General features: G+C 51.3%; 2 protein-coding genes across 5 annotated transcripts in view; both read right to left on the bottom strand.

Moving 5' to 3' along the window:
* The window catches only part of LLGL2 (LLGL scribble cell polarity complex component 2), a 37,393-nt gene extending 31,884 nt beyond the window's left edge, over positions 1 to 5,509 (bottom strand). For all 3 annotated transcript variants that reach the window (XM_066234707.1, XM_066234709.1, XM_066234708.1), the window contains exon 1: positions 5,361 to 5,509. The gene's annotated coding sequence lies outside the window, so the exon portion shown is untranslated. The remainder of the gene's footprint in view (positions 1 to 5,360) is intronic.
* Positions 5,510 to 6,541: 1,032 nt separating this feature from the next.
* TSEN54 (tRNA splicing endonuclease subunit 54) lies at positions 6,542 to 16,346 on the bottom strand. 2 transcript variants are annotated; one of them, XM_066234638.1, is made up of 11 exons: positions 15,955 to 16,332; positions 15,663 to 15,827; positions 15,498 to 15,561; positions 15,330 to 15,413; positions 14,908 to 15,006; positions 13,140 to 13,192; positions 9,820 to 9,921; positions 8,955 to 9,598; positions 7,975 to 8,035; positions 7,496 to 7,612; positions 6,542 to 7,039 (listed from the first exon to the last, which is right to left on the bottom strand). In XM_066234638.1, the coding sequence occupies exons 1-11, from the start codon at positions 16,044 to 16,046 to the stop codon at positions 6,889 to 6,891; spliced, it is 1,632 nt and encodes a 543-aa protein (XP_066090735.1). In that variant the 5' UTR covers positions 16,047 to 16,332; the 3' UTR covers positions 6,542 to 6,888. The 2 variants fall into 2 exon arrangements, with proteins under 2 accessions (XP_066090735.1, XP_066090736.1); XM_066234639.1 differs by lacking the exon at positions 15,330 to 15,413 and having other exon boundaries at positions 15,955 to 16,346.
* Positions 16,347 to 17,154: the final 808 nt, after the last annotated feature.

The raw sequence follows: 17,154 nt of genomic DNA, 5'->3' as shown, positions 1-17,154 counted from the left end.
TTATCCACTGCGCCACCACAGGTCAGGCAAGAACAAGTAAATTTAAATCAACAAACTGACCAGTATTTCAATGGGAACTATGCTCCTCTCACTGACCACCAATGAAAGAGATGCCCCTTCTGGAAGTGCGGTGGGGGCCGGATAAATGGCCTCAGGGGGCCGCATGTGGCCCGCGGGCCATAGTTTGGGGACCCCTGTTCTAGAAGATGTCAGCTCCTGAAGGAAGGAAGGGACTATGCCTTTTCTGTCCGTGGCTATATCCCAGTGCTTAGTGGTCTGACAGATAAAAGACATTCAAGTTTTAAAGAACTCCCTCACCCCTGCAAGTTTGTGCTCAAATATGACCTTGTTGTGGGCCACCCTGATCACCTTTTAGGTTGCAACCTGCTCCCACCACAGAGGTCCTATCCCTTGCTTTAGTTGCTACTCTGTAGTTCATATCACCTTTTAAAATCAGTCTTTTTTTTTTTTTAAATGTCCTAATATTTTTTAACTTATTTTATTATTTTATTTATTCATTTATAGAAAGGAGAGAGAGGGAGAGGAGAGAGAGACAGAGAGAGAGAAGCAGGGAGGAGCTAGAAGCATCAACTCCCATATGTGCCGTGACCAGGCAAGCCCAGGGTTTCGAACCGGCGACCTCAGCATTTCCAGGTCGACGCTTTATCCACTGTGCCACCACAGGTCAGGCCATATCACCTTTTAATACATTATCTATTACACTATTTTCTGTCACTCAATCTCTCTACCTTTTAGAATGTGAATCCTGTGATGACCGAGATCTTTGCTTTGTGTAAGGATCATGCCTGGTGTCTAAATCATACCATACGCACAGAGGAACCAGTAAATACTTGTTGAATGAATAAATGAATAGTTCGAGTTGAATGGGACCAACTAAGCAAAGGTCTCTCCAACTGGGAACCACTAACCCAAAAGACTATTGTGTTGGGGCACCATAGGGTCCCTCAGGGAACTTCCCCACCCTGTTCTCAAGTCTCTGGCCAGGGTCAGGGCTATACAGACATCATGCCTGGCATCTTGCTAGGGATACTTCTGTGGGTCCTGCTTCAGGCCAAGATTCCAGGACACACAGCTCCTTGGCAAGGAGACTCCAACAATATCATTATTTACGACAGTCAAACAGCCCTGTACCCAGAAGTCCCTTTCATCAAACCCTGGGAACACAGGTGTTTCAAGAGAAGGTGCCAGTCACTGCTGAATTCCTGAAGGTAGAGTCAGGTCCCTAGCAGCTTCCCTGTCCCCACACCCAGAGGAGCCTCTCCTAGCTCAAGAATTCAGTGTGATTCCTAGGAAGAAGGAGTGGGGTGACTTTTCAAAGGACCTGTTTCCTCGGAGAGGCAAGGAAGGAAAGTCACCTCAAAGGGAGCTGGGCAAAGGACCACGGTGACAGGGCACGGAGAAGGGGGTCTCTTGGGGAACCCTGGGGAGCCAGGGCTGGAGAAAGGCAAACAGTCCTGGTGGCCCCACTGATAAGTGGGGTAAGAGGCCCATCTCCTGCCCCTTACCCCACTTCTGAAAACTGCTCCTGGGCAGAGGAAAACAGTCACTAAACAGACCTGGCTGGCATTCCTAGACCCAGGATAGTGTACTACCTGAGTGAGACGGGAAGGCCTCTTGGAGCTGATTACTCAGGGTAAGAGAGTCCTGAAGGCCAGTGCTGCTCAAAGCAGCCAACCCCAGAGTACGGACCACCGGCCTCTCCACCCCAACTAAGATGTCTCAGCAGCTACTTCCAATACATCTGGATGGACTAGGAAGACTGTGTAACTCTTCAGGACATTGCTCCTGGAGAGTCTTTCCCAGGATGCTTAATGCCTCCAATGGAGTAGACAGGGGGCCACAGACTGACAGCAGAGGCTCCAAACTTTTCAGCTCCATGCAACACTTTCTCCTAGGGAGAAAGTCCTGAGACCAGGAAATCATTCCCTAAGTAAAGTTGAAAGAAAGCACTATGGAATATTCAGAAAATCTCCTTAATGACAACAGAGCAGCCCAGGAATGTGCTCCCCTCCCCCCACCTCCAACAGAGTGCAGAATGTCTACAGCCAAACCGTCCCCTGAGCAGAAAGCAGGGCAGATTAGATTCTACAACCCCCACCACCACAAACACACCCCAGGATAGGCCCCCATCAGTGGTCTGGCCATCCGGCCTCTCCCCCAAGGAGCAGGGGAATTACCAATGGCCACTGCAATATAAGGGGAGGTTAGAAGAAGCCACTGCCCTCTAACTCAGCCTCCCTCAACACCCATCCCCATTTTATAAGTTCTGACCTCCAAAGGCTCTCAAAAATCATGATCCCTTAGCTGATTTTTGGACAAAGAAGCCAGATTCCCTCACAATTCATGAGCCAAACCCAAAAGGCCTAGGCATTTGCCCAAAGGCCTGCAAGTGACCACTTTTTATGCTTCCTGAGGATGCTAAGAAACTCACCCTCACCTGGCGCCAGCTATGTGCCAGGCCACATGTGTGACACTTTCACCCTCTCATCAACATCTGTAAACCAAAGCTCAGCTGAGATTTAGCATGGTAACTTGACCAAGCCAAGGTCATGCAGCAAGACATTGCAGGCACAATTCAAAATTATACTTAGATCTAGAAAGACACTAAACCACTTAATGAACACTGTTTGAGGAAAGACTGAGGCAAGAGGAGTTAAGGTCTTTCTCTCATACTTTCTAAAACATTTCATCTCCCCTACTATGGGACCCTATTATCTTTTTTATTTTTTAAACCAACAGGCATCACCTGCAATTATGGGCATTTTTTCCCTTCTTTTAACACTTTTGTGTATTTTTTTTTTTAATTATTTTTATTTATTTATTCACTTTAGAGGAGAGAGAGAGAGAGAGAGGGAGAGAAGGGGGAGGAGCAGGAAGCTTCAACTCCCATATGTGCCTTGACCGGGCGAGCCCAGGGTTTCGAACCGGCAACCCCAGCATTTCCAGGTGGAGCGAGGCTTTACCCACTGCGCCACCACAGGTCAGGCGACACTTTTGTTGTATTAAGAAGTTACTAGGCCTGACCTGTGGTGGCGCAGTGGATAAAGTGTCGACCTGGAAATGCTGAGGTCGCCGGTTCGAAACCCTGGGCTTGCTTGGTCAAGGCACATATGGGAGTTGATGCTTCCAGCTCCTCCCCACCTTCTTTCTCTCTCCCTCTCTCCCTCTATCTCTCTCCTCTCTAAAATGAATAAATAAAACTTAAAAAAAAAAAAAAAACTTAAAAAAAAAAAATTTAAAAAAAAAAAAAAAAAAAAGAAGTTACTAGTAGCCTGACTAGGCGGTGACACAGTGGATAGAGTGTCGGACTGGGATGCTGGAGGACCCAGGTTCGAGACCCTGAGGTCGCCAGCTTGAGTGTGGGCTCATCTGGTATGAGCAAAAGCTCACCAGCTTAGATCAGACCCAAGGTCTCTCGCTAGAGCAAGGGGTTACTCAGTCTGCTGAAGGCCCACAGTCAAGGCACATATGAGAAAGCAATCAATGAACAACTAAGGTGTCACAATGCGCAACGAAAAACTAATGATTGATGCTTCTCATCTCTTCGTTCCTGTCTGTCCCTATCTATCCCTCTCTCTGACTCTCTCTCTCTGTCTCTGTAAAAAGAAAAAAAGAAAAGGAAAAAAGTTACTAGTACTACATTACTAAGTTATTGAAATTGTATTAACCTGCCACCAAACGGGCCACTCCATTGCCTCAATGGGGAGTACAGTAGGAATACAGAATGACCCCAGGCTCTGGAATCACCAGTGGTCCTCACAAAGATTAGCCTAGTCTAACTTTGGAGAACAGGAGCTAGCCCAGAGCCCCAGAGCCAGATCTGAGGTCTGACTGATGATATTGAGCACTGTGGGCAGCTCATTTAAGGAAACCAAATCAAGATTCTCTGTCTATAAAATAAAGACCATCTTACAGGACCCTTCCTGTGCCTCAGTTTACACAGACCTGTCTTTTTCAAAAGTCACTTCTGACCTTGGCTACCCCAGGGCTGGGCCACAGGTCTTCTATACTGCTGCTCTGTTCTTCCTACAAAAGGTTTCCTGTCTCCCAGACACACACATTCCCTCCCAGCCCCCAGCCCCTTCAGAATCCCCTTTGCAGCCTTGCGTTGTAAATTCTGTGGAGGGTCCCTAAAACCCAAGTTAAAAGCCCAGCATCTGCCCCATGAATCCCCATGGGAAGGGTCCTGAGTCTAAGCCCTGCCCACCTCGCCCAAAGCTCACCTAAGTCAGATGAAAGCCTCAGGGGGCCACACCATAGTTTTCTTGGTTACAGTCGGTTCTCCCCACAGCTAAAGCTCAATGCGTCTACCAACCGTCCAGCTGAAGCAAACCAAGAGCAAACTTTACACACTTTCTTGGCTAGCCATAATTTTCCACTCCTCGCCAAGTTCAACGTTCCACAGCACAACCCCACCACCTCCGTGGTCGTGGAAAACAGCTTAGGTCTTTATATCTCTGTACTGTTCCCTAAGTATGGAAAGGTACTTAGCCACCGTTCCTGGCCAGTAACTTTGCACCTCATTCTAAACAGAACCTTAAGCCTAAACCTAAGCCTAAGCCTAACCCTAACCAGAACCCTAAACAAAACCCTAACCTTAACTCAAATGCTAGCCCTAACAATAACTCAAACCTGGACCGGTACCTGGCCCTAAAGCTAACTCTTAACGACACTTTAATCCTAACCCTAACCCTAAACAGAACTCTAATTCTAACACTAACCCTAACCCTGATGCTAGTAACCCTATCTGGAACCCAGCCCTAAAGCCTAAACCCAAAGGTGCCCAAAGCCACCAGGTAGAGAAAGGCCCTGAGACCTAAATCCTTCCCGCAGGCTTCCTGCGTTCGGGGATTAGGAGGCACAAAGGGCCGGTCGAGAGTGGGCCCAGATGGCAGCTACAGTGGCTGAGCCGCCGACGTCGCTCGCGGGGAGAAGGCCACCGGAGACGCGCGTCCCTGGCCTCCCTAGCCAGACGCCTTGCACGTGGGGATCGAGGCCCCGGGACTACGTCTCCGCTCGCAGTGACCCTCTCACTCAGCGAGGCGGGCACCTGTTTCCCCGCTCCCCAAAGCCAACACTATTGTGCAATCTCTAAACCCAAATTCTGTAATCGCGGGCGGGTCAAGCAGAGAAAAGTTCCCAGTGGCACTTTCCACAGGTGTCTTTCTTCCAGATGAGCAGAGCAACAGGATCCAGGGCGAGGCGGACAGAGCAGGACACAGCCCTCCCCACCTCTCCCGGAAAATCCAGGGTCCCGGCCCTCCCTAGCCTCTCCGCCCCGAGTGGCAGGCGACCGGAGTGGGCGGGCCCGGCTGGGTGGGCCTCGGCCCGCGCCTCACCTGGAACTCCAGGCCGGCCCCCGCCCGAGGCCTCAGAGTCCCTCCGCGCCTGCCGCCGGCTCCGCTGACTCCAACGCGAGTCCACGGACTGCTGAGCGTCAGCCTCCTTCCTGCTCACCTCCGGCGCGGCGAGCAGGAGGCGGAGCCGCCTCTATTTACATAAAGGGCCAGCCGACCGGGCTCGCTTAATCCCGGGCCCCGCCCCCCGCAGCGCTGTGCCGATGGGGCGGGGGCGCATCGGGGGTGCCCTCCGAGGCGGAGACCGCGCTCCGGCCAATCCGAGGCACCGGGCAGAGCGGGGGCGGGGCCTCAACCTGAGTGAATATTCACGTGGCGCTGCCACCCCGCCCCCGGCCTCACCTGCGCGCACCTGGACGTCAGATTATAGATGCGTCCAGTGTCCCGCCGCCTCCCCAAGGAAGAAATAGTTCTCGGAACGCGCAACGGCGCAGGGCCACGTTGCAGCCCCTACTGCTGAGAGGAGCCGCCCCTCCCACAGCCGGGCCCGGAGCGCTGAGGGAGGGACATACCCAGCCCGCTCTTCCTGAAAGTGCCCAACCCAATCAGTGTGTGACCAGCAGATACAGTTTTCCAGTGAGGTGGAGGGCGGGGGCGTCGCCGCGAGGCGCCTCCCCTCGGGGCGGGCTCCAAGCCCGGACTCCCCTCCTCCGAGTCTTCACTTTGAGTGGCTGGCGCCGGAGGCCCTGAGGGACAGCAACAGTGACCAGAGTTTTTAGCACAACGAAGGCGGGGGTTGGAGCGACGAGAGGCAAGGGTGGAGGGGCGCGGAGCCCAGGCCCGGGTCCCAAATTCGTGTGTGGAACACTCCACCGCATAGCTCCCAGTGACTAGGGTTCAAACCACACCGACATGGCGCCTCTCGGCTGGCCTTCTCCCTGGACCCGGCTGCGTTCAGGGAAGGGGCCATAGAGTGCCAGCCTCCCTCCCTGGACTACCTTCAGAAAGCCCAGCTGACTTGTCACCCCTGCAGCACAGATCCTGAGAAAGGTGCAGCCTTTCATATGCCCTCTTAGCTTCAGCGTCAGAGAAAGCTGCGCTCTCTGTGGGTGGGCAAAGCAGAAAAGAGAGCCTGGGGGCCAGTTCTGGACGACAGGATGGGGTGGTGGAGGTGGGGTCTGGAAGACTAGTCCAGTATATCCAGCCACAGAAGAAATGGGATCTAATTTTTTTTTAATGCTATGGCTTTGGCTTTATTGCATGAAGCAGGCTCGCTCTCGTTTAAAGGCACAGAGTCCTCTCTTCTGCCCCACCTCACTGGGTCTTTAGAAGCCAGTGCTGAGTTCCAAGGGGATCGCTGCAAGGTAGCAATCTCAGCCCTGGGGTTTAGAAGTGCTGCAGCAACTCTAGTGGGGCTCAGCTTGGCTCTTCCGCAAGCATCAGACACCCACGGCCAAGGCCTAGACTAGCTCCTGAGGCTACTGGGTGTAGGAGGCAGCTGAGATGGTCCCTGAGAGTAGACAGTTGATAAGTCCCCCCTCAAGCAGGCCCCAGGCCCAGCCAGAGCTAGTCAGTGTCCCAGATCCCTGGGCAGTGTGAAGTCCCTGAAGCTGTAGAAGGAGATGTCTCCATGATCCACCAGGGCAAAGATCAGAGGTACATCCCCACTCTGGTAGGACAACCACTTCAGGATGCAGAGATCTGGGACTGGCTCATCAGATCTGCAGGGATAAAGGTTAGACTGAGACCTGGACTTACCCTATTACCCACTGGCTTTGAGACCCCAGCCCTCTGTGGCTCCCAGGTAAGGACAGACAGGAGATGGAGGTGTAGGAAGTCTGGCCCCTGGGTTCTCCTGTCTGCAAACTGCATGGTTCTGGTAAGTTCAAGAGACCCAGAAAACTGGTTGGGTAAGGAGGCTAGAGAGTGAGGTTCTCACTGAGCTCAAGACTAAAGTGGCACAGGAGAGACTACCTGAAAATGCCAGAAATAGGGCTGAGGACTGGAAAGCTTGGGTTCCCATAGTACAAACTGGCTGTGTGGCCTCACTTTAGTCACATCAACTCTCTGGACCTCTCAGGGCCTGGCAAATTGGTCAGGGTATGGAGAGGAGGTCCACTTGGTTTACAAGAAAACTGGCAGAAGCCTGGGGCAGTAATCGCTGGTCTCGTTCGTACCCACTGATGCACATCCGGGCATAGGGCTTGCCAGGGTTATTCTTTCGGAATGCAGCTACAGTGTCAGCCTGGTAAACGTCAAAGCTGATCTCCAAGCCCTCAGACTTCTCCAGCAGCCTGAGAACAGAGTGAGAAATTTTAGGGATTCCCCTGCTTCACCTTTTCTTTCCACACCATTCTTTCCCTCCCCCAGTTCTAGGAAGCAGTCTGTCCAGGGGAACTGAGGTCCTGCTCTGAGGTGCCACTTAAGGGGCAGAGGGAGGCTCAGCTGCCTATCTCAAAACCCTGGGGATAAATCCACTTATCTCACTCCTCCCTCTCCCTGCCCCCCACACGAATATTAGCCAGGGTGTGTGTGTGTGTCGGGGGTCCCTTAAATGACCCCCTAGCTCATATCCAACTTTAGGAGTCAAATCCCAGCTGCCAACTTCTGCGGACAGCCAAAGTACTATGGAAATGGGCACTACCTGGAAACTTACCAGGCACCTCCATCAGCAAGATGTGTTGTCTGCAGCACAGAGATATGTTGAAGGACTGAGGCTATAAGGGCAGTGAAAATAAGGCGTTGGGAAGGGGAGTCAGTCATCTTCAGATTCCTCTAACATTTCTCAATCTGCCATCTAGTTTAGGGTTTCCAGATTTAACAGACATTTTAAAATATAGGTATGTCCCACACTGTTAAATCTGAAATATAATGGATTGGGTAACCCTAATCTAGTTACTTAAAATCTGTCTTCTTCCCATGGGGTTGTAAGTGGTTCTGAATCCATTAATACCATTTTTGCCCAATTACAGTTATTTTCAACCTTTTTTTTATCCATGGCACACATAAACTAATTACTAAAATTCTGTGGCACATCAAAAAATATTTATTTTGCCAATCTGACAAAAAAAATAAGGTATAATGTTGATTCATTCACACCAAACAGCTATTGTTGTGTTGGCTGTTGTCATTCTTTTATTTGACAGTCTAAGGGAAAAGAGGTCAGTGCCCCTGACTAAAGAGCCAGGTATTGCATGTTTTAAATTTTTTTGTAGCACATTGGTTGAAAATCGCTGCCCTATTAGTTCCCTATTCTTAACATTGCAGGACACACAGTAAACCTTCCTTGCATTTGACCAACATTTCACCTTGTTCTAACAAGAGTTGGGAAAACGGGATCACAGCAAATTGACAGCAGAGCCATCACACACATCTTGTGTATGTTAAGGACGTGGTTGTCGTTTTCATTTCTCTTCTCCAGCACTGACTTGCCTTCTCTAAACCTTCCCTTACGGGTCCTTTTGCTGCTTCCCAGGAGAACAGACTGTCCTTGAGGGTTCCACTCCACAGGACAGCTCTCTCCTCCCTCATTTTTCTTAAGCCTCAATCAGTCATGGTCTATCTGTGCCTTGTTCAGAGTCTTGTGATTCCTTAGCTGCCAGTGGCCTGTGGGGCTAAGGCAGGGTGAGGGGGTACCTGGGGAGTCTGCCTGGCCGGGACTCAGCAAAGGGGTGACAGGCTGGTCCCAAAGGTGTGGGAGGTGACTCTGGGTCTTCTGCAGGCGCCGTCTCTGCAGCAACTGCTTGTATTCCTGCCAGCTGGAGCAGCGCTGCACCTCGGGATCCGTGTTTACATCCTCGTGGAAGTCCTGGGTCTCTGCCTGTTGCTCCCATTCCCGTCTGGATAGCTTCTCCTTCCTCTGGTTCAGCTTCTGGCACCAGGACTCAACATCTGTCTCCCGCCCAGCAACACTGGCTGGGAGCAGCTCTGGGGCTGGGGCAAGCAGGAGGGTATGGCGGCTATCTGAAGCCATGTTGGGGAAGCATATCTGCTCAAAGTTCCAGCGTGGCTTACAAGCCCCCTTGACCCGGTTCTCTACTTTGCCACTTTCCAGGCTGCATCCCTCCACCTCCTTGGCTAGGCCAGGGCAGGGATCCTGGGACCTCAGAAGCTGAAAGGGGCCCACTGGGCCCTTTATGGAGCTTGACTCCTGGGGTTTCTCCTCTGGGCATTGGCTGTTGTGGTTGCAGGGAGGTGGAATGGAGGTTGCCAGGCTCTCGGGTGTCCCATCCACGCCCTGCAGAGGGTTCTCCAGGGCCTTGGGCTTCTTATTAATGGACCTGAGGGACGTGGGGAGGAAATGCAGTACATCTGCTCCTAATTGCTGAGGTGCATATGTCCTATGCATGCCCTACTGCCTCCCTTAGCCTACATAGGAGCCACCCAAGCCCAGCTCTTAAACCCATCCATGCATTCTCCAAGATCCCAAACACCAGCACTCTCAACAGCTCTGCCCCCAGAACTCCCTCGGTGGTGGCCAAGTGGGGAGCATTACCATTACCGAGAGCTGGAGCTCTGCCTCTTCCTCTTGCTATTCCGATCATCCAAGCACTGGGCACTGCTATCCAAGTTCAGCTGCCTCTCATAAGGGGACAGGATGGAGCTATGGAATGAGAATGAGGAGAGCAACAGATCCATTTTCTCAGCCTGATACCCCCAGTGGAGTCTGCTTAGGACTGACCCAGCAGATATGTCAGTGGGCCAGGGTCAGAGCCATATCCAAGGGCTAAGGATCCAGGCAGACCTGCCTCAAGGGTACACAGGAGCAACCACAGGGGCCTACCCATGCATCTCTGCCCAAACAAATCTTTTTGTTTCAATCCATAATATATTGTGGACATGGCTCCTTACCCCTATAGCATTCTTCCCTGCCATGTTTTTTTTTTATGGTCGTAAGACTACTGTCCAATATGGTAACCACTAGACATAACTATTTAACTTAAACTTAAAGCCATTAAAGTTAAATAAAAGTAGCCCTGGCCAGGTAGTTCATTTGGTTAGAGTATAATCCTAATGTGCAAGGTTGCAAGTTTTATCCCAGATCAGGGTATATACAATAATCAACCAATGAATGTATATGTAAGTGGAACAACAAATCAGCGTTTCTCTTGCTCTCTCTCAAAAAAGAAGGCCCTGGCGGGATGGCTCAGTGGTAAGAATGTTGGCCTGGCGTGCAGGAGTCCCGGGTTCAATTCCTGGCCAGGGGACACAGAAGCACCCATCTGCTTCTCCACCCCTCCCCCTCCCCTTCCCCTCTGTCTCTCGCTTCCCCTCCTGCAGCCAAGGCTCCACTGGAGCAAAGTTGGCCCGGGCACTGAGGATGGCTCCATGGCCTCTGCCTCAGGCACTAGAATGGCTCTGGTCCCAAAGAGCATCGCCCCCTGGTGGGCGTGCCGGGTGGATCCCAGTTGGGCGCATGCAGGAGTGTGTCTGATTGTCTCCCCATTTCCAACTTCAGAAAAATACAGAAAAAAATGCATTAAAAAACCTTGTTTTCACCTGACCTGTGGTGGCACAGTGGACATATGGGAGTTGATGCTTCCAGCCCCTCCCACCTTCTCTCTCTGTCTCTCTCTCCTCTCTCTCTCTCCCTTTCTCTCTCCTCTCTAAAAAAAATGAATTAAAAAACAAACAAACAAAAAACACCTTGTTTTCATTATCTTGACAGCAGGACACCTGAAATTTTTACTTTCCTTTTCCAAAACTATGCCAAATACCTTTTAAGTCCCCAACATTTCTGGGAGCATTTGAGATCTTGCTTCCTGGCATGTGTTGTCAGTTTGACTCAAATAAACTTGTAAAAATTCTCAAAAAAGTAAAAATTAAAAAAAAAATTAAATTAAAAATTCAGTTGTACAAGCTACAAAATATCAGACATTAAAAAGGATTGGGAACCTTTTTTGGTTGAGAGCAATAAACGCATTTTTAAAAAATTTTTATTTACTCATTTTAGAGAGGTGAGAGAGAGAGAGAGAGAAAGGGGGGAGGAGCAGGAAGCATCAACTCCCGTATGTACCTTGACCAGACAAGTGCAGGGTTTTGAACCAGCGACCTCAGTGTTCCAGGTTGATGCTTTATCCACTGAGCCACCACAGGTCAGGCCAACGCCACATATTTTAAAATGTAACTCCGTGAGAGCCATACAACGACCCGTGTACATTACGCATTATCCAATAAAAATTTGGTGGTGTCCCGGAGGACAGCTGTGATTGGCTCCAGCCACCCACAACCATGAACATGAGTGGTAGGAAATGAATGGATTGTGATACATGAGAATGTTTTATATATTTTATTTTTTAACAGAGACAGAGAGAGAGTCAGAGAGAGGGATAGACAGGGACAGACAGACAGGAACGGAGAGAGATGAGAAGCATCAATCATTAGTTTTTCGTTGCACCTTGCGACACCTTAGTTGTTCATTGATTGCTTTCTCATATGTGCCTTGTCCGCGGGCCTTCAGCAGACTGAGTAACCCCTTGCTTGAGCCAGGGACCTTGGTTCCAAGCTGGTGAGCTGTGCTCAAACCAGATGAGCCCGCGCCCAAGCTGGCGACCTCGAGGTCTCGAACCTGGGTTCTTCTGCATCCCAGTCTGAAGCTCTATCCACTGCGCCACCGCCTGGTCAGGCTGTTTTATATTTTTAACATTTTTTTTTTATTAAAGATTTGTCTGTGAGCCAGATGCAGCCATCAAAAGAGCCACATCTGGCTCGCGAGCCATAAGTTCCCGACCCTTGCAATAAAAGTATAGAACGTTTTCATCGCCACAGAAAGTTCTATTGGGCCCTGTCTGGTTAGTTCAGTGAGTAGTGTCGGTCGGGTGTATGAACGTCCCAGGTATGAATGAGCATTCTTACAGATGAACTTATGCACCCATCTGTGACTATTCCCTTAGGAATATTCCAATTTCAGATATTAAAGCGCTGTTCTAGAGCTTTCATGACATATTGGGAAACCTCATAGGCTGTGCCAGTTTCCACTCTTTTTTTTTTTTCTAGAGACAGAGAGAGGAATAGACAGGGACAGACAGACAGGAACGGAGAGATGAGAAGCATCAATCATTAGTTTTTCATTGCGCGTTGCGACTTCTTAGTTGTTCATTGATTGCTTTCTCATATGTGCCTTGACCGTGGGCCTTCAGCAGACTGAGTAACCCCTTGCTGGAGCCAATGACCCTGGGTCCAAGCTGGTGAGCTTTTTGCTCAAGCCAGATGAGCCCGCACTCAAGCTGGCGAGCTCGGGGTCTCGAACCTGGGTTCTTCCACATCCCAGTCCAATGCTCTATCCACTGCGCCACCGCCTGGTCAGGCCCAGTTTCCACTCTTAAGTCTGAAGATCTCTGTGGCTCTCAGCAATGTTGGATTTACTAAGGTGATGACCTTCAGAGGCCTGAGAAGGCAAGTACATCTAACCTAGCAAAAGGAATGTTAAACTCAACTGCTAATTCCTCACTTGGTTCTTCATTCATACCTGCACTCAACAAATCTACTTGCACACCTACTCAGTTCCAAGCTTTGATCTGGTATTATATCTCCGTATTACACCTCCATGCTCACAGTGAGCTGTAGGTGCTCAATCATTATCTGTGCAGGAAAACTAGCTGAAGATGGGGCTCAATTTCATAACCAAGGATAAGTTGAAATGACCCAGATTGTCCCAACATGCCTCTCAATAGAGCATTTCCAGCAGAGGTCCCCAGCCCATGTCCATGGAGCTGCAGCTCCAGCCAACTCCAGATAAGCAGAGGCTATTTTCTGCTTTGGGGCTAGTCACCCAGGTCCCAGGACTAGAACAAATAGGAGGGAAATGGGATAGGGATTTACCTTGGTTGGAATCGTCGAACCACATAGCCCAGTCTCTTCAGGTGGCTGAAGACCTCAAAAGAAAAAAGAAAAGGTAAAGGTTATATGTCCACTTGTGAAAACACCAAATACTTTCTACATTCCCCACACCTCTTCCCCTGTCTATTCCCAGATTCCAAACCTTGGGACTGGTTGGACCACACTCCATTATAAACACCCTTCCCAAACTAAGGTCTTGGTAGTAATTTTTGTTTCTTGCTTACCTTATTTGGCACAAATGACATATAGCAGATTCTTGATTTAAACGCAAATCCCAAAAAGCTGATAGCCAATTGATAGGCAAGGAACTACACTTTAAAATATTATTACACCAAAGCTGATAATTGTGAAGCTTCTGACTACAATGTGGACAAGGAGATGGCAGAAGGTGGTAGACACCCCACCCCACCACAGGGTGGAGTAGGAATGGTCTCCGGTAAAGAACCACATGTTCATCCTCCTGTCCCCATATCCATATCAGAGAGATGTATGCAGGAATGTCCCCCATCTTGCTTGATCTCTCAGCAGCCTTCAACATAGCTGAGCACTTCTTCCTTGAAAGGCCTTCTCTTGCCTGACCAGGTGGTGGCGCAGTGGATAGAGCGTCGGACTGGGATGCGGAAGGACCCAGGTTCGAGACCCCGAGGTCGCCAGCTTGAGCGCCGGCTCATCTGGCTTGAGCAAAGAGCTCACCAGCTTGGACCCAAGGTTGCTGGCTCCAGCAGGGGGTTACTCGGTCTGCTGAAGGCCCATGGTCAAGGCACATGTGAGAAAGCAATCAATGAACAACTAAGAAGTCGCAACGCGCAACGAGAAACTGATGATTGATGCTTCTCATCTCTCTCTGTTCCTGTCTGTCTGTCCCTGTCTATCCCTCTCTCTGACTCACTCTCTGTTTCTGTAAAATAAATAAATAAAACTTATTTAAAGGCCTTCTCTTGGCTTCTGTGATGCCACTTCTCCTGGTTTTCCTTTTGCACTGCTAGACACTCTCTAGTCTCTGTATCTGGTCTCTGATCTTCCCCCTGACCTCCTCACATTGAAGTACTCTAGGTCTCAGACACAGCCCTCTGCTTCTCTTCCCATTCTGGCCACACTCCCATAAAGCCTCCTGGTTTTAAATACTATCCATGTGCTCATGATGTCCACACTTAGGTCTCCAGCCTTGTGCCCCTCCCCTGCTTTGTCTTTTTCCTAGCACTTAGTTCTATGAAGTCAATCCTCCTTTTGCTTGCTCATTTATTATACATTGCCATAACTAGGCAATAAGCATCATGATAGCAGAGTTCCTGTCTGTCCTATAGCTCCAATGTATGGCTCTGTGCCTAGCACCTGGTAGGTATTTGTAAATACTGACTCAGTGGCCTGACCAGGCGGTGGCACAGTGGATAGAGCATAGGACTGGGATGCAGAAGACCCAGGTTCGAGACCCCGAGGTCGCCAGCTTGAGCGAGGGCTTATCTGGTTTGAGCAAAAAGCTCACCAGCTTGAGCCCAAGGTCGCTGAAGGCCCGTGGTCAAGGCACGTATGAGAAGGCAATCAATGGACAATTAAGGTGTTGCAATGCACAACGAAAAACTAATGATTGATGCTTCTCATCTCTCCGTTCCTGTCTGTCCCTGTCTATCCCTCTCTCTGACTCTCTGTCGCTGTAAAAAGAAACAAACCAAAAAAAACAAACAAACCCCCAAAAAACAAATACTGACTCAGTGGACAGGTGGCTCCTCTCCTGGGAAAGGGTGGCAGATACCTGGTACTGCAGAAAAGTCACAGTGTCCTCAGTCAGTAGCAGCTGATAGGCTTCCTGGATAGACAGTGGCAGGTCTTGGTGGAAGAGCTGGATGGAGCCCTGTAAGTGGCGCCATAAGCTCAATTTATAAGCCCTTCTTGCAGTGGCAGAGCCAATGGGGTAACTTCCTGGCTCTAAAATCTGTGCTCCTCCCAACTCCGCAAGCATCACAGCAAGAATATTGTCAACCAGGAAGAGGTGAGCAGTACCAACAGTAATACAGACTAGAATCCGTGCTTCTGCATGGCGTTCCTCTTCCATTCTAGAAGTTAGATTACAAGCTCCCTAAATAGTTATTTATGTATATATTTCCTCAAAAAAAAAAAAATTCTTCCGGTTCCTTGGTCCCAACCCCTTCCCCACCCTCCTGAGGCCCCACTCACACACTCCAGCAAATATAACGCCTCCTCGGGGTAAAGCCGCTGCCGGCCCTGCTCTGAGAAGCCCATGGTCTGCCAGAATTTACCCTGTGTGGGACCCAGAGCCAGTGTCACAAAGGAGCCAGGAGGGGAGAGGAGGCAGTTCTCCAGTCCCTGAGCCCGGTCGCTCACCGCAGGAGATTTCAACTCCACGTATCCCTCTTCCGGTCTCCATTCCGCCGCAACCAAGCTGCCCCTGGCGAAGAGTGGGTTGGGGTGCGTCTCAGTCTACGGAAGAAATCCACCGGGTCCATCCGCCCCGCCTGTCCCGGCCCCGCCCCCGGCCCGGCCCCTCACAGGCGCGCCACGCGCTCTTCTGCCAGCAGCTGCCAGAGCTCCACGCGGCACAGGCGCAGCCGCTCGGCTTGGGCCGCAGAGCCATCGGGAAAGAAGTCCTTGGGGCCATGCGAGCGCTGAGGCAGCTTCTGGGACCGCGAGCGGGCGGCGAGTAGTTCCCGGGCACTGGGGCAGAAGAGGACGCGGGGTCAGAGCCACGCAGTCGGAGCTACCTCCAGTCCTGTACCCCCGTCCCGTTCCCCGCGCCCACCCCATGGGCCTCGTGACTCGCCCAGGCCTGGCCGCACCGCACCTGAACACGCGCCCAGCAGGAACCTCTACGTTTGCGGACTCGGGTTCGGACTCCATCGGGCTGCCGCCTGCGCTTGCGCGCGCACCGCCCATGCCCCGCCCACCACCGGAACTCCGTGCGGCCCTACCTCCGGCGTACTCGACGTCTCCTCCTCTCGTCTCTGGATCAACACACTGGTTCTCCACCTTCCTAGTGGTCCCTGTTCCTAGCGCGAATTTGTGCCTCTGTTCAGGTTTCTGGATTTGTAGGAGCTTCCCTTTACTATTTCCTCTTTTCTAGGTTCCTCTCTAGGAAAACTCAAAGAACTTGGCGTCTGAAAGTGTAGTATGAATAGTCAATTGCGTGACCCTCCTCTCCGCAGTCCTGGGCTGCTTTAGTCCGCACCATCTGGCTGGACAAGGATGGAAGAAGAGGGGGATTTAGAGAAGGGGAGCGGTGGGTTCCCGAATTCCAGCTTCTCAAACTGAAGTCCACCGAGGCCTGTTAAGTGCGGTCTGGGAAGGTTCGGGTTTCCTTCTAGGTCTTCTGTTAGGTTCCTTTCATTTTTTGGGGGGGGGTTCTGAAGTTGGAAACGGGGAGGCAGAAGACTCCCGCATATGCCCGACCGGGATCCACCTGGCACGCCCACCAGGGGGCGATGCTCTGCCCATCTGGCGTCGCTCTGTTGCAACCAGAGCCATCCTCAGCGCCCGGGCAAACTTTAGAAGGAGAGGGGGAGGGGTGGAGAAGCAGATGGGCGCTTCTCCTGTGTGCCCTGGCCGGGAATCGAACCCGGGACTCCTGCACACCAGGCCGAAGCAACACCGCTGAGCCAACCGGCCAGGGCCTGTTAGGTCCCTTTCGACGGACTTGGCATTGGGTTTCGAGGACCCGGGGGGCAGGAGGCGCTGTCCTGCCCACGATGGTGCTGAAGCGCCACCCGGTCCATCATTAGCACCTCCTCGAGGTTGGGGTCCACGCCGCAGCCACTGTGGGCCGCTCCGATACTGTCCGCTAGGTGGCACCATTACCTGTAGATCGGCGACTCTGGACGCGGGCTGAGGTCGCTGCGGGAGACCCGGGAGGGGCAAGGGGCAAAGAGGAAGGGGGGTGCTTCCCAAGTGGAGTCCCCGGGTGTCGATTCCCAGGCTTCTTCACATCACGTCTTCCCTCCCACGCAGTCACAAACCCTTCGGAGTAAACTGTAGAGCCTCAGATCGC

Source organism: Saccopteryx bilineata, chromosome 6 (assembly GCF_036850765.1).
Source record: "Saccopteryx bilineata isolate mSacBil1 chromosome 6, mSacBil1_pri_phased_curated, whole genome shotgun sequence".
Lineage (NCBI taxonomy): Eukaryota > Metazoa > Chordata > Mammalia > Chiroptera > Emballonuridae > Saccopteryx > Saccopteryx bilineata.
This window is presented reverse-complemented; position numbering and strand designations above follow the sequence as displayed.

Coding starts and splice junctions, on each gene's coding strand:
- TSEN54 (XM_066234638.1), bottom strand. CDS start 16,046: ATGGGCGGTGCGCGCGCAAGCGCAGGCGGCAGCCCGATGGAGTCCGAA. Junction 7,613..7,974: donor CTTGCTGATGGAGGTGCCTG/GTAAGTTTCCAG, acceptor CTCTGTTCTCAG/GCTGCTGGAGAAGTCTGAGG. Junction 7,040..7,495: donor GCCCGGATGTGCATCAGTGG/GTACGAACGAGA, acceptor TTATCCCTGCAG/ATCTGATGAGCCAGTCCCAG.